The sequence below is a fragment of the Lissotriton vulgaris genome, chromosome 9 (assembly GCF_964263255.1).
Source record: "Lissotriton vulgaris chromosome 9, aLisVul1.2, whole genome shotgun sequence".
Lineage (NCBI taxonomy): Eukaryota > Metazoa > Chordata > Amphibia > Caudata > Salamandridae > Lissotriton > Lissotriton vulgaris.
Window position 1 is genome coordinate 800314149 of NC_141697.1, and position 17106 is coordinate 800331254.

Here is a 17106-nt window from a genome sequence, read left to right on the forward strand (position 1 = left end):
GCCGGGGAGGAAGACTTCCGAATCCCAGAAGACATCTGGGGAAAAGATCTGCCGACGCTGGATACAAGTAACATATGGCAAGTATCTATGAACATGTGCTGGTCAATCGTAACATCTGCTGCTCTTAAAAGAAACCATTTGCTCACTGTACACAGAGCCTACTGGACTCCGAAAAGATTATCCAAATTTAACGGGGCCACAGTGAAGAATTTCCCAAAGTGCGGTCTGCAGAGGGCTGACGATTTACATATGTTTTGGCGTTGTCCCAGCCTGGATGCCTTTTGGAATGAAGTGGGTACTACCTTAGAAGGGGTATTTGGAAGACAACTCTCTGTAAGTATGGACCTAGTTATTTTTGGGACCTCAAGAACAATTGTGGGAAGGCCTCTTACTAAAGCCCAAGAGAATTTACTTTTCATTCTGATTCTCTTGGCAAGGAGAGAGATCTGTGTAAAATGGATAACTCCGGTTGCCCCTACTCATAATGAATGGTTGGCCTCAATTTTGAAAGTGTTTAATTTAGATAAAAATAAGAGGTATACCTCAAAAAAATATAGATTCTGGGACCTGTGGGAAGAATACCATAAGCATTGAACTAAAGGGTGTGGTAAATAAAATGTTTATTTGAAATTTGAAGGCATTACTCCTGGCTCTCCGAATCATCTCCTCTGTTTACGGTCCAATGATTACGCCATCGCAACAATGATGAGAAAGGCTTGTAAGAGTAGCAAAAATGGCTAGCTCAACCCACTATGACCAACTATGCCTCCTTCCTATAAGTATGTGGACGTAAGGAGTTTCCTTTCTCAAGGGTGCCACGAATATCGAGAAGGATCCCTGAAAACTCCTGACTTTTAAATGTTGCGTAATGAGGACTAATAATTTAAAAAAAAATATATATATGTATTGCATTTAAAGCAATGAACTCCTTCCATCTTCTCAAACAATGAAAACATTAACCCCCGAAATACGACTGCCAACAGCCAAATGGTATATGCTTATAGTGGAAGTAGTGCACAGGGCTTTGTACTTCATGAAATCATGTTGTTGAGGAATCGGACTATAAGAGTTTCACAGCTCTATAGTAGAGAACCACTTAGCCCCTCACACCAAGACTAACATCTCAGACATTTTAGGAAGAGAAAAGCTATCCACCACAGTACTATTTTTTAAGTGCTGAAGGTCAATACACATCCTAATCTTACCATTACCGCAGCCTGTAATAACCTGAGGAGAAACCCGACTGAAGGCGTTTAAGGTTCTATTATACCCGAATCTACCAAATGATCTAGCTTTTTTAAAACTTCCTGCCTTAAATACATGGGAATGTTTCAGGCTTTGAGTATTTTTGAACAGGCATCAGCCTTTAGAATTATCTTAAATTAAAATCCAATCAGTTTCCCTGTGGTGACACTGAACACATTAACGATCGTATCTTCTACAACATCCTTTTACTATTGGTCTCCCCTCATCCACTACTAATACTGGCTACTCACTGTCAGGATTAAAAAACCATGTGAAGGTTCCCTCAGTCAAACCATCCTAAAATAAATGGACCTTTATTAGCAATGTACATTTTTCCTACTGTGTGCCAGTTTTTAAACTTGAAAATAAGTGTTCTGTACCCTAACATCTCAATATTCGCTCCAGTGTACCCCTCGGGTTGTATATCAGCTGGAAAAATTGGATACCAATTTCTCCCACAAAATATTTCTTCTTTTACAAGTTTTAAAATTCTTAATATTGTCCATACCATGACTTTCCCAGCATTCTCACACTCATCCCTTTTTACCGTAATATAACAGCTTCAGCACACATTCCAACCAGTGTGCCTTTCTCACATTGGCTAAAATGTCATTTAAACTCTGAGTCCTCATGAACCCATTATCTCTCTTGGATTGCAGGGGCACTTGAATTCATTATTACTTGGCTCCCGATAAGTCTTTTTGAAGGGTATCAAACTTACAATCAAGAGAAAGCTTCCAGACTGCTGGCAGATATATTCATCTATAGGCTCATTCAGATGTTGTTATCTGGGAAAAAAAATCTTACAATTTCATTGCAGACGTTTGGTGTAAAATAATTATCAAAGTCTGCAATTACATTATCAAAAGCATTTGCATCACCAGCATCACTTGCTTGTTATTTCATTAAGCATTTTAACACTTCGACTCCTAGGGTATGGAAGATGTTTCTGTTATGTGGACATAACACTTGCTTCTATAGTAACTAAATAATTGCAAAATATTCTTTCTGGCCATTTTATACAAGCCTCCCCACCAGCCGGCCAAAATGCTTGAGGAGGGCTAGCAGGGAAACGTTGGACACTCATAATGAAAAAGATGAATAGAAGAAAAGTGGAATAGTTCAGTACCGCTTAACCAATAAGCGGGCTAATTCACTGTTCTTTCTTCAAAACCCATTAAGTTACATGTGAAAAGCAATAACAATCCAGCAACAGAGAAAAGGCTCCAAAAGAACCCCTTGAATTAAATGTGTCACATAAAGAGAAATCCCACAGAACGATATTTGTAATCCAAGAGTAAGTACATATCCGTTCACAGGATTCTCAAAGACCCAATTATAGTGAGTACATGAGTCAAATTTCTCAATAAGTGTAAATCACCATGCCAAATAGCGCACCGTGTACTAAGTAGTATAAGTAATACTGACCTTGATATGCATACATAAGAGGCAATAGAAATATATTTTGCCTCATATATCTTCAAAATAGCTGCTAAAAATCTATTGCTGAGTCTGGTTGCAAAGTCCATAACAGAAAAGATCGATCTCTTAAATGTAATTGGTCTAGATGATACAAGAGAAGACCAGGTTCAAGGAAAACCAAATGACAGTCCTAAATAAGGATACAAACTAACCTTGCTGATAATGTTTTCATTCACTTAAAAACTCAAGATTTGATATGCCTAGGGCCAAACACCATTACATGTGAAATTGTTTAATTAGTGTTTAAGACAATGGAGTACATAAAAAGCCACAAAAGAAGTTAATAAGTGTTGGAGTCCTAATACCGTTCTGGCTATTAAGACGGTATTGTCTGCGTACAATAATACAGGAGTGGATGGCGTTCACAATGGGCACATCATGATCACCCTGTACTAGAGTGTATTCGAATTGATTGCTATAAAGAGTAAAACGAATGCAGCCCTGGCAAACCCCCCTTTTTAGTCTAAACAAAATGGAGTATTCCCCTCCCTGCCTATATCTAACTAAAGCCATCAAATTCTGGTGAAGAGCTCGCAGAAAATATACAATTTCTGGCTCAACACCTAGGGAGATCATAATGTTCCATAGTTTTTCCTTATTGACCCTATCATAAGCTGAACTATGGGCAATGAAGGTAACATGTAAAGATCCGTTCTTCACCATTGTATATTTGTTGATAATCATGTAAAGATTTAGGCACTTATTAATCGTCCCTAGGCCTGACCTAAAACTATACTGAATTTCAGAAAGTACCTGATTCTCCGCCCCCCCAATTAGGTCAGTTAGTTTAGAACTATTCATCCCAAGATTTTATTTGTTGAGTCTATCAGGGAGATTGGCCTATAACAACAAGGGTCAGCCTTATCACCATTATAGAAGGCAGGCACAATCAATGAAAGGAGTTGGGAAGACTACGTGTCACTGCAGATTTAATGATATTTTTAAGTGGAGCCCAGAGCAAAACTTCTTTCTGAAATAAACCAGCCGGCACCATCGGGTCCTGGAGCTTTATTTTTAGAAGACACTTTAATCGCCTCTATTACCTCCTCTACCGTAACCTGCAGACATGAGGCTACAGATGTACTAAAGGGGACATGGCTTGAAGATGAACAACTGGGAAGATCATATATTCCCTCAAAATGACTAACCCTCTGATCCGCAGGGATGTGAGCACATATGGGGGCATATCATCAAGCAGGACGTTCAAATTATCGCAGTTTTAGAGGCAGAAAACTGCCGCTAAAGCGGTGATAATGGGCTTGATAATATGCCGTGGAGAATACCAATACAAGCCCATGTTCACACCAGAACATGGGTTTCTATTGAAATTCACAAGGCCATATTATCAAGCCCATTATCGCCGCTTTAGTGCCAGTTTTCTGCCACTAAAACAATGATAATTGTTCAACCCCTGCTTGATAATATGCTCCATATTGTTTTCTTGGTTGGATGGAAAAAGAGGACGATGAATAATTTCTCAAAAAAGGGCCGAGTTTTTTGATACACTAACATACTAGAGCTGATCCCAGGCCTCCTGCTGAAGCAATCTTTTTCTACCTTTGACTGCTTATCTAAAAGCAGCTCTGCAAGTTATTACCTCATTCGGTACCCTAGGTTATTTTTTTCAAAGCACAAATCAGATCTCTTTGAGCTTTGAAGCAAGAATGATCAAACCAACGATAAGGGGTAGCTCGGGTGGGCTTAGAAGGTATACTCAACAAGTTCTTAACATTCTCACAAATTGGCTGGAATTAATTTATGTGCTGTCTAGCTGGATCCAAGTGCTATTATAGATGTTGATCAAGAAGCTTCAGATGCAGCTGAGCCCAAGGCAGCACTGGTGTAGTAAGGACATAAACTCCTCACCTTTAGGAAGTGTTTCACAGCCCCTAGTCTGCTGCCAGAAGACCTGAAAGCTGCGACTTAAGCACCAGTAATTGTTTCTATTGCAGGAACACCTTTCCCAGATCTATGCAAAAATATGCACCTATAAAGTGGTGTTCTTGAGCTGGCCATAGGTGCCACTTTTACCTGTTCTTATGAACACACATTTCTGTAGAATTGTGCAAACCACTACTATCTGTTCCAGTGCCTTTAACAAAGAAGGAACACAATTACCCAGTCATTCAGCTATGGAAATATGTGAATACCTTTTAATTGCAAAAAGCAAAAAACTGGGGCTAATACGTTTTTGAAAATTCTAGGTGACGTGGATAGGCTAAAGTGTAGGACTGTATACCCAGAGCAAAAAAACATGACTCTATGAAGAAGGATGAAGGTCCAGTGTGGCTAGAAAGTTTCCAGGAGCTACTTGAGGGATGACTGAGGATAATGACCCAATTTTGAACCTCTAGGGAAATATGTACTCCTTTCAAGTTCAAACGGGCCTCATTTCCTCGAAAGGGTCTCTTCATGGAAACAGAATTGAGTAAATCACTCCACTTTTTTTCCTTTTGGGTACTTTTGTGATTGCCTTTTTATATTCTTACTAGAAGAGGCCCTTTTTTGGATTGATCTTTAGGCTGAGGAGTTTACCAAAATATGCGCATGGAAGGAGATGTTTGTATTCTAGTTGATGTCCTACCGAAACTATCTGTATAACCCATTAGCCTTGGATATGAGTCATCCAATAGTCTGCAAGTATTTTGTTTTATTTTTTAACGTGATTTTAGACAGACGTTGAAGAGCACAATGAGTGCAACAGTGTCAAACAACAAAGTTCCACATCGCTTCCCTGCACACGGATCAACAGGAAGATCGAGCGAAATCACCACAGCTGGGGGTTGTGCCCGCAGACCCAATCGACAGTCCAAAGTAATTGCCTCATTTGCCCCATATCTTCTCAAATTTACGAGGGCATCCCCTGACAATATAGATTGGCTCTTCCTACTTGGCATACTAGTCTATGCTGGCTCTCCACTCGGGCGATGTTGGGAGTTGTCGGTGGTTCCGTTTGTGCACTAAGGGGCATATTATCAAGCAGGGTGTTAACATTATTGCCACTTTAGCGGCAGAAAACTGCTGCTAAAGCGGCGATAATGGGCTTGATAATACGCCATAGAGAATTTGGCTTACTAGGGTAAAGAAGTTTTTATTGGCTATTGGTTTTAATATTGCATGGGAGACAGGTGTATCAGTGTCTAAACTGGAGATCAAGAGAGCTTATTGGCTATGGGTTGATGTCCAAGATTTCAGAGATACCAACCTGGGCAGGTTGACAGATGAGTTCCGTCTACACAAGACAGTACATCATCTTGAACCCTATCTGGATTTCATTAGGAAACCCAGAGATAGGGCCTTATATATTCAGTTCAGACTGGGAACTCTTCCGGTTCGTGAACGTACCTGCAAGTGGAAACCCCCTAACCAAACACCTGCCAATTGCCCGTTTTGTACCGATGCACCCGAAACCATCCCACACTTCTTCTTCCTATGTTGCGCCTATAACAAACCTAGGTCGAAATGGTTAAAACCTGTTTGCCATCTGCTTGAGACCAAGAATCACAACTTTGCCCTTAGAATCTTGCAGACCGATCCTAACACCACCCTAGCCTGTCGGGTGGCTAAATTTCTTAGTTGGGCATGGGTGATCAGATTGAAAGCCCTAAGATAATTTTATGAGGCAACTGCTTTTTAATCACGTCCAAAGCTGCATCTGGTTTAATTTTGTTTTTATTCTTATATGCTCGTTTAAGTACTATGTAATGTTTTTAAAAATGAATTGTATTTTAACTGCCATGTACTTTTTAAGATATTTCATATCAAAATAAAGCTTTTTACCTACCATAGAGAATTCCCATAGAAACCCATGTTCACACCAGAACATGAGCTTCTATGGGAATTCACAAGGGCGTATTATCAAGCCCATTATCGCCGCTTTAGCTGGAGTTTTCTGCCGCTAAAGCGTCCTTAATGTTAACGCTTTTTCTTGATAATATGCCCCCAAGTCTCTCCTGGCTACCATTGTAGCCATACCCAGGAGTGTACGGTCCCCTCTGTGACTGCCTCCCCTCCCCCCACTCCCACCCCGCAACACACACCTCCTCTAGGAGTCCCAATAGGGCAATTTTGGGTGTCTGTTCAATCGACCAATCAAGTACTCGAGAAATAGATAGGGCCATCAGCTGCCAGTAGTGGGCAGAGTCTGCAAGTATTTTATAACTATTAATATATATATTTTGTTCGTTCCTTTCACTTACATCATCATACTCGGAAGATAACAATTTAGGTTTCTATGACTTCTTCTTGGAAGAATAACTAACTCCAGACATTGTCATACAAACTATCATGTTTTGTCTTTCGCATGACAAGGTAGATCTGAAAACAAGTTTTTTATTTTGTCCTTAAATTGTGACCCAATTCTTCCTACATCAAGAGAATGTGATGCAGTTTTCATCATAAGCCTCGTGCTCTTCCTCTGGAGATAATTTGGATCGTTTCGATATTTCAAGGGTATTGGAGTTGCACGTTCGTTCAGGGCTATTGTTTATAGCGGACTTGCCCATGCTAATAAAGCAATGATGCCAATTCTACCAGTTAGATAGTATCTTGCATGTCCAAGAGTTAGGCAATTTGAGGAATTTGATTTGAGCACAGGCAAACAGGAAGGGGGAACACAAAAAAATAAATATCCCCCACCTTCAACTATATGCAGATGACACACAGTTGGTCCTGGCCATTAAGAACAACGGCCACGAAATAGCGGAAGATCTTAAATCAGGCATGGTAGCAATTGGGAGTTGGATGGCTTCCAATTGTTTAAAATTAAATTCCGATAAGACGGAAGTAGTCATCTTCGGACCGCTGACTCCTGAATGGTCATCCAACTGGTGGCCATCTTCACTAGGCTCTCCTCCCGAGCCTGTCAGCAAGGTGAGGAATTTAGGTGTCATCTTTGATGACCGTCTCACTTTTCATCCACATGCTAACAAGATCACCTCTTCAGCCTTTCACAAACTGAGACTCATCAAAAAAATACTTCCCTTCCTTCCTGACACAGCTGGTAAAACATTGGTCACTTCCCTTGTATTGTCCATATTGGACTATTGCAATGCTTTATTTCTCAATACACAAGAAGGAGTCTTAAACAAATTGCAAATAATACAAAACTCAGCTGCCAGGCTTCTGGGAAAAATCCCCAAATATCAATCCGCCTCTGACACCATCAGAGAGTTACACTGGTTACCCATCAGAAACCAAATAAAATTTAAAACTCTCCGTATTGTGTACAAGGCCCTGCATAATCTGGGACCAGATTATCTTGTCCAAAATCTGATTCCCTATTGTCCGTCCGGAACACTACGTTCTTCAACTCTCATTGATCTCGTGGTTCCTCGCACCAAAACAGTTTCATGGGGTGACAGAAGATTCCTGGTGTCAGCTCCAAAGTTGTGGAACACATTGCCTCACTCGATTAAAGCCAGTCCCTCTCTCTGGATCTTTCGTAAGCAACTTAAGACCTGGCTTTTCAACCATTAGACACCGCTTCCCCTTCTCAAGTTAAATACAACAGATATCTCAGCGCCGAGACGCCCACGGGCCTTTGTTTGCGCTTCAGAAATGTCACTAATAAATAAATAAATAAATAAATATGGCTGCCAAAAAGTGAGAGAGCAACTCGTGCAAATCCTGACCCTAAGATCCCAGGAATTGTCTCCCCAAATAAATTTTCCTTCCTTTCTTCTTTCCTTCTCTTTTCTCCTTTCTATTGTACCTTTCCTTCCTTTTTTGTTTCATTTCTTCTATTGTGCTCCCACTCCATTTGCCTCTCACTTACATTTCCCTCATTCCTCTTTTTCTGTCCATCCTTATTGTGTCTGTTTCTTACCCTAGGCCCACACCCACAGCTGCCTCATGGTATATTTTTTCTGTTATTTATTATTTTTTGCTTCTCCTTCTGTCCTGAACCAAGGAGTCACAGTTCAAAGTTCAGAAGAGCCATACAACTGTATTATTCTACCAGCCGCTCTCAAATTGGTATAGCGGGTGCTTGATTACGCCTTGGACAACAGGCTCATTAAACTAGAGCAAATGTTTCTGAAATTTGTAGGGCAGCAACATGGGCTACACTAAATGCTTCCAGTCCAGTGTACTCCTTAAGCGCATCCTCCATAAAGATAGCTTATCTAGATGAGGTCGGTCTAAGCAACCACTTTTTCTTGGAATGAACTTTTCGTATTTTATCTCCTCCTTCTAGTGCTTTGCAACTAAGATCATAAACAGTTGATAAAATGGTTAAAAACAAGACCACAAGTAAAGGAACAAGCATTTGCAATGCAATAGATCTCGCATTTGCGAGACTTTAAGCTATTGGCAGTGTAAAAGAAAATGCCTTTTATTTATCTGTTTTGCTAATTAACACATAAATAAAAGGCATTGTCATTTACAATGCCAATTTGCTCCAACTCTTTTAAATGCAAGACCTATTCAAAGAAGCAGCCGTCATTGTTCCGGCTGCTCGGAAAGTGAAAGCACGCACGGCACGCTGAAAGTTGCAGGAAAGCCTGTAGTGCTTGCAGGATTAGAAACTCATTAAAGAAAATAGTGCATACAGACTGAAAAAGACATACTGTGTAATAACTGAAGTAACAGAGCCAGTCCCCATGGGAGGTAAGGAATGAAGACAAGGCGGTACTAAGGAGGGACTAGCAAGCCTATTAACAAATCAGAAGCCAGCATTTATGAAGGACACTGACACAAGCCAATGACAAATAGGGGTGGAGTGGGCGGGGCTTCTATACCATACTCCAATACAGCATACTGCAGAGCAGCCGTATGCGCTGCCCAGGCTCGACCTACAAATACTTTCTTGGTTACTCCGTTACTTCCTCATCCCTCTCTCTCCTACACAGCACCCACACATCTACTGTAACTCAACTGTTCCTATTGGAGAAACATGAATGGAGTACAGGCAATTGGTGCTAGGCAGATGCTGGTTAGGAATGGCCGCTTTGGTGTGCAGGAACGTGTTTTGTGGGAGGTCACTTTTAAATTTTCAACCCTGCCTAAAACTAGCGGCGCTCCCAACTAGTTGTAAATTAAGGAGAAATATGACTAACAGAGCAGAATTACAATAATTCTATGTTTTGTATTTGCTCTGCTAAAGTACATCCTGGCTAAGTTTTTATCAGTGACAAGACCTATCTTGCTGATTTTCTTGTCAGGGTAATCAAATGAGTGACGACGGGTTTGGACAGCAGATAACAAATGGCTTCACATGCAAAGTTATTAAAGACTGGGTTTGGTGTAAAAATGAATGGGCGTTTGGGGAGCTCATTAAGTGACTGTTTGGGGTAGCCACTGATGAATGGTTCGTAAGAAAATGACTGATGGCTTATGATTAGGCCTAAGGGAAATTTAAGTAATTTCTGCAAAGGTCCAAAAAAGTTTGATAGCTTAAGATCACACGTGAAGAAAACAATTGCTGTTTGTGTTCTATTCGTTCACATTGTTCCAATGCTATGATTTTTACCTCAAGTACTAAGTACATCTATTTTACGCGATGTGGCACAATGTCGGAAACTCAGGCATTTCGTGTAACAAGTGTACCAAAAGTGAGCATGTGAGATTACGCCAGCGTAAACACAATTTCCCCGGCCCTATTTATGACTGGCCAGTGATAGTTCAATATGACCGTGTTGGGAGGAAAACATAGTATTATTTAGGGACATTCATAATGGTGAAAGACAATTAAGTGATTCTTGCTGGCAAAATATGTAGTGGTGTATGGGCAAATGAGTGTCAATCAGAGGGGTACACGATTGACACTATGAGCAGGTGAATGACCATTTCAAGTGTAGATTCGTAGCTGCTTTGAGGCTAAATAAGTATATTTTAGAGGCCAGTGATGATCACAATTGAGGAATAGTGAATTACATTTTAGAAGTGAATGCTTTTTAAGGTAAAACATGGGACTGAAGATTGAATTTTTCTTAATTAAATTGGCAGGGAAATATATCAATTGTAAACAAAATGGTGGGATGACTATAAACATGGGTTAGTGGGCAGTAACAGTCTAAAAGGATCGATCTTGTCGTCTGAATCCACTGTTGGTTACTTCACAGGACTTCCAGACATGGCTGGACCTTCGGGAGCTGGAGACGCGGGTCGGCAAACGCTACATCACCCACGAAAGCGATGACAATCGCTGGCGCAAGTACGCAGAGGATTATGGACTGGACTACCCCGATAATTTTATCATGGACCCTAGCATGGATGAGCTGGAGGAGGAGGAACAAGCTTGAGAAACATAATTTCTCCTTTTAGAAGGAGGGCTCAGAGAAAGCGCAAAACACTGTTTGGCACTGACCTCTCTCCAGCTGCCCAACAGATTGACTGTCGTAAGGACTGAAACAGGAGTGATCGCCAAAGTGAAGTGTTTGGCTTATCTGGGGACAACATACCACTCAAAGTGAATGCTACTCTTTATCCGAGGAACTGATGAAGGTTTTAACAATATTATTTTATTTCAACTAGTGGCAATTGGGGGCGAAAACAATCCAGTAGACAATGCTAATAAGTTATAGAAAATAAGTACAACCGAAAAAAAAATGAATCAAATGGTCGACATTGAGCTTGGTTTGTTTCATTTACCATTGGAACAGGTGTGTCCTGAGGTTGTATGGAAATTGGGGTCACATGGCCTCTCTGGTGGTGTGAGGAAATCAAGGCCTCACAGAAACCAGAATGGCCTTCTCCACTATAGTTTGCTTACAAGGACCAAGAAAATTGTGTTTGTCTCATATTGTATATTTTGGCATTGTTGAAACAGATGTTTTCACCCAAGCAAACACTGAAACAGGCAGAAGTCTTGGAGATCTTCCATTTAGTGGCAAATAGAGAAACAGCTGACTGTGTGATGTGACATTGCATTCATGAAGCATTCTGCACCAAATGTTCAGGTATCTGACAAAAATGTCCCCTTGGCCTGGCTAAAAACTCAGGAGTTTCAAAGGGGGAGGGAATACATTGTACAACGAATATTAATGAAAGACCTAATTTTAAAGGATGGGGGCATTCTTGTCCTCCACAGAGAAAACTATCAAATACTTGAAGTAATATGGCGATAGAGAAGCAAATGGTTAATGCCCACACCACAGAGCAACCCCAAAGGCCGAAAGGCTTTAATTTAGTTGTTACAGCTCTTCCTTGTGTTACGCAATTCTTTACAGTGTTAGGGTTTACAGAACAGACCTAGCTATCATTCTGGAGTTAAAAGCACAACCTACGATGTCAAGCAACAAAGCTGCACCACAGGTTACAAAGCACTTAGGGCCCGATTCACAGAATTAACTTAAGACAAAATCCTAAACTTACTACTTTTGGTATTCACAGAAGTTAGGATTTTGTCTTAAATTTGTCTTAAAACAGACTTAAGACAGACTTAAGTTAGGATTTTGTCTTAAGTCTGTCTTAAGTCTGTCTTAAGACAAACTTAAGACAAAATCCTAACTTCTGTGAATACCAAAAGTAGTAGGTTTAGGATTTTGTTTTAAGTTAGTTCTGTGAATCGGGCGCTTACAGCCTAGGCCTAAACCGGGAGATCTATCTGTCAGGTTAATCAGGCTTTAACTTGAGGTTGTAGAGCTGGGTCCCCAGTTTCCAAAAGTTAACAGGAGCAGGCATCAAAGTGCCCAAGAGTCCCTCACGGAACACCAAACATGCAGACTTCAGATTTTACAACATAAGATTTCTCTCAGGTTACTTAGATCATACATGTATTTGCTTTAGACAGCAGAGCTATCTCTCGGGAGACACAGGTTTGGCAAAATACAGAAGATCTATCAACCAGGTGGCACTGAATATATATGATCAGATGTCAGGAGAATTATCCCTTAAGTGACACTGAATATATAACTTCAGAACTTAGACAGAAGAACTGTCGCCAGAGCCAGAGGCCTTAGCTATCTCTCAGGATCAACTGTTCCTGATGCAGGACTGATTAACCCCTTCGGCGCTGCACAGTGGAGCTGTACTTCTGACGAGCTGAGCTCTTCATGACTGCCGTGGAACGCCCACATGGGGATAATTCCCCTCCTGTGCAAGCGTTCCATATTGTGGGCGGAGTCATGACGAGCCGAGCGCGTCATGAGCACTGCAGCACCCCTCCCCCGCGCCACAGGGGAATTAGCCCTGCAGCGAAGGGGCTAAACATAACATAGATTTAAAAAGTGAGTTGGCCCGGAAAACAGTGAGAGTCAGCTATGCCACAAATCTGGTTCTAATATAGTAAATTGCCTCTAAACCTCCAGTACACTCTTCCCCCTATGTATCTCTTAATCTGATCTTTTACCCCCACCCCTTTCTCTGTTTCTTACTCTCCTTTCTCCGTTTCTCTCATGGACTCTGCCTCACTGATCACACCACTGAGGTTAAAAGTGGGGCTTTATTTGAAACAGGAAACCCTCCCTACGTATACCACGAATCGAAAGCTTAAACCCTGTTCCTAGATCCCCACATGGACTGGGCGCATTTTCTAACCAATGGGAGTTTAAGGCACCTACTTGCAGTCATAAAGGATGAACTGCTTGAAGTGTATGGTGTGGTTCTAAGTTTGGTTGTGTACAAATCTTCTTTTTGTATGGGTGTGTCCTCGAAGAGTGGGGGTGGGGATGAGAAATGTAAGGCAGGTTTTTCAGGATTTTGCAAGTGAAACAAATCACCTTTGCCCTATGGTAAGCGTAGGTTCATTTTCTTTGAAAAGCTCCTATTGTATGCTAACACCCTAGAAAAAATCAAGTGAACATGTATTAGGCTTTTCCCTTTTCCATTCATTACATTAGTGACTGCTGAGAAGGAATTCATGATAAATCAGCTGAAGCTTTTCCACCTAAAACAACTATTAAAATGTAAATTGTTATCATGCTGTCTGCCTCTTTCTTTTATTTGTATTGAATTACTTTGGTATTCTCAATAAAATACCAATAACACTGAAATCTGCTTTAAAGCAGCACTAGTCCTGCATTCATAAAAGTGAATGCTTCCACTGTATTTAACGCTATAATCCTGTTTATGTAGTCAGATGCTGGCTACAGTAACCACATTGAGCAGCTCTGATCATAGGTTCAAGAGATGGATCTCCAACGGCTTTCTAAACCCATTACTTTGCTCTGAAGTAAATCTTGGGTCCCGGAGATATTCTCACACTTAGGGCCTAATTAGGAGTCTGGCGGTCCTCGGAACGCCAGACTCATGGTGGGGAGGCAGTGACGGTCTTCCGACCTCCACATTACGCCCTTGCCGGTCGTGTCGCACTGGCCGAAGACGGCTGTAATGCCAGAAACCGGTCCCCGGGAGCTTGTTTCCTTCCCAGTGTAAGAATTGGCTTTTGTAGTTTGGTTTGCCCTGTTCCCATCATGCACTGGGACAGGAACAGACTAATTTGCATACAGCCAGGTTCTGAAACTGGGATGGTGCAGTGAGCTAAAAAACGGTGTTGGATCTAGCCCTGATCTCTTGACTGGGTGAGAGCTTTCTGTTTAATTCAGAGACTCTGTCCCTCACCACCCCTTGTTGTAAATATTTTTGTCCACCCTAAGCGTGGAAGGGTATTCTCAGATGTGAGACCCTTGCTCATTGCACCATCAGGATTCAAGCAAACTGGGCCGAAGACGGCTGTAATGCCAGAAACCGGTCCCCGGGAGCTTGTTTCCTTCCCAGTGTAAGAATTGACTTTTGTAGTTTGGTTTGCCCTGTTCCCATCATGCACTGGGACAGGAACAGACTAATTTGCATACAGCCAGGTTCTGAAACTGGGATGGTGCAGTGAGCTAAAAAACGGTGTTGGATCTAGCCCTGATCTCTTGACTGGGTGAGAGCTTTCTGTTTAATTCAGAGACTCTGTCCCTCACCACCCCTTGTTGTAAATATTTTTGTCCACCCTAAGCGTGGAAGGGTATTCTCAGATGTGAGACCCTTGCTCATTGCACCATCAGGATTCAAGCAAACTGGGCCGAAGACGGCTGTAATGCCAGAAACCGGTCCCCGGGAGCTTGTTTCCTTCCCAGTGTAAGAATTGGCTTTTGTAGTTTGGTTTGCCCTGTTCCCATCATGCACTGGGACAGGAACAGACTAATTTGCATACAGCCAGGTTCTGAAACTGGGAGGGTGCAGTGAGCTAAAAAACGGTGTTGGATCTAGCCCTGATCTCTTGACTGGGTGAGAGCTTTCTGTTTAATTCAGAGACTCTGTCCCTCACCACCCCTTGTTGTAAATATTTTTGTCCACCCTAAGCGTGGAAGGGTATTCTCAGATGTGAGACCCTTGCTCATTGCACCATCAGGATTCAAGCAAACTGGGCCGAAGACGGCTGTAATGCCAGAAACCGGTCCCCGGGAGCTTGTTTCCTTCCCAGTGTAAGAATTGGCTTTTGTAGTTTGGTTTGCCCTGTTCCCATCATGCACTGGGACAGGAACAGACTAATTTGCATACAGCCAGGTTCTGAAACTGGGAGGGTGCAGTGAGCTAAAAAACGGTGTTGGATCTAGCCCTGATCTCTTGACTGGGTGAGAGCTTTCTGTTTAATTCAGAGACTCTGTCCCTCACCACCCCTTGTTGTAAATATTTTCGTCCACCCTAAGCGTGGAAGGGTATTCTCAGATGTGAGACCCTTGCTCATTGCACCATCAGGATTCAAGCAAACTGGGCCGAAGACGGCTGTAATGCCAGAAACCGGTCCCCGGGAGCTTGTTTCCTTCCCAGTGTAAGAATTGGCTTTTGTAGTTTGGTTTGCCCTGTTCCCATCATGCACTGGGACAGGAACAGACTAATTTGCATACAGCCAGGTTCTGAAACTGGGAGGGTGCAGTGAGCTAAAAAATGGTGTTGGATCTAGCCCTGATCTCTTGACTGGGTGAGAGCTTTCTGTTTAATTCAGAGACTCTGTCCCTCACCACCCCTTGTTGTAAATATTTTTGTCCACCCTAAGCGTGGAAGGGTATTCTCAGATGTGAGACCCTTGCTCATTGCACCATCAGGATTCAAGCAAACTGGGCCGAAGACGGCTGTAATGCCAGAAACCGGTCCCCGGGAGCTTGTTTCCTTCCCAGTGTAAGAATTGGCTTTTGTAGTTTGGTTTGCCCTGTTCCCATCATGCACTGGGACAGGAACAGACTAATTTGCATACAGCCAGGTTCTGAAACTGGGATGGTGCAGTGAGCTAAAAAACGGTGTTGGATCTAGCCCTGATCTCTTGACTGGGTGAGAGCTTTCTGTTTAATTCAGAGACTCTGCCCCTCACCACCCCTTGTTGTAAATATTGCTGTCCCACCAAGCATATTACAACTTTCTTCACTGCCACTGATTTCATGGTGGTCTTTTCTCCATGAAAAAAGTGGCAGTAGGGAAATAAGGGGCTCTTTGGCCATAAAGGGCCCCCATGTGCCTCGCTCCATGTGGATGCACCCAATGGGACAAAACATGTGCCCTCCTGTGTTTATGCACCCCCAGTTCGAGCACGCCATGGACTTCACATTCCATGCCGTGCTGGAACTTCCTTTGACTTTCCCATTGCTGTGTCTATTTTTTAGGCACTGCCACGCGAATGGCAAAGGAAACGCCTGACAATATCTAAAAAAGTAACTATACGGCGGGCGGTTCTCAGGTGGGTTTTGTGGTGTGGCCGTGGGACAGTCCCGCCACCGCCCCGTCAAACTCGTAATCGTGCCCTTAATTTAATGTTAGAGAAGTTCAGGTAAGGCTTTAGACAATCTCTGCTTCAAGTAGTTTCATTACTGAAGGAAGGATATTCTAGCAGACATCTCACAGAACACTAACACCCATTATTAACTGTCAAAGAAGCTGTTGAATTTTGATGAATGCTTTTAACTGGAGACTCCTAACCCTGTGAATTCCCCCAGGTGCCAGACTGGATCCGGATGTTTTTCATAGCATTGCTCCAATGTGCTGGTAAGTGTCGGTGTGCGGCTTTGCATTTTCTTCCTTCCATCCTGGAAATTATATTAGGGCAGGATATAAGCACCACCTCTGTGCTCTAACACCAGTTAATGTCTTTCAGTGCCTTGGTACGCGGATCTGGAACTAGTACCTTAACTTTCTTTCTATCTTTGAATAATTTTTTAACAAAACGTTTTCCTCTATAGTACGTAAGTGAACATGTCCCCATCGAAAACTACAGGGTTTAAGCGTTGTATGGAGTGTCACAAGCAGATGTCTGTGACAGAACCCCACCAGGTATGTCTCTGGTGCCTAGGGTCCTTGCACACTCAAAGTCTTGCGTTCACTGTGCCCAGATGAATCCAAAAGAGATTTGGGACTTCAAAGCCAATCTCTAAGTTATCAAAAGCATTCTGAAGGGGCAGGAGGTCCAATCATGGTCAAAACTGGGGATTCTGACCCTTTCCCATTCCCATTCTCAAACCT

At 42.2% G+C, this 17106-nt stretch overlaps 1 protein-coding gene across 1 annotated transcript in view; it reads left to right on the forward strand.

Moving 5' to 3' along the window:
- The window catches only part of LOC147692287 (serine/threonine-protein kinase D3-like), a 587115-nt gene extending 573530 nt beyond the window's left edge, over positions 1–13585 (forward strand). Inside the window, exon 18 of the mRNA XM_086938546.1 lies at positions 10791–13585. Coding sequence (XP_086794672.1) covers positions 10791–10970 — 180 coding nt within the window. The 3' untranslated portion in view covers positions 10971–13585. The remainder of the gene's footprint in view (positions 1–10790) is intronic.
- Positions 13586–17106: the final 3521 nt, after the last annotated feature.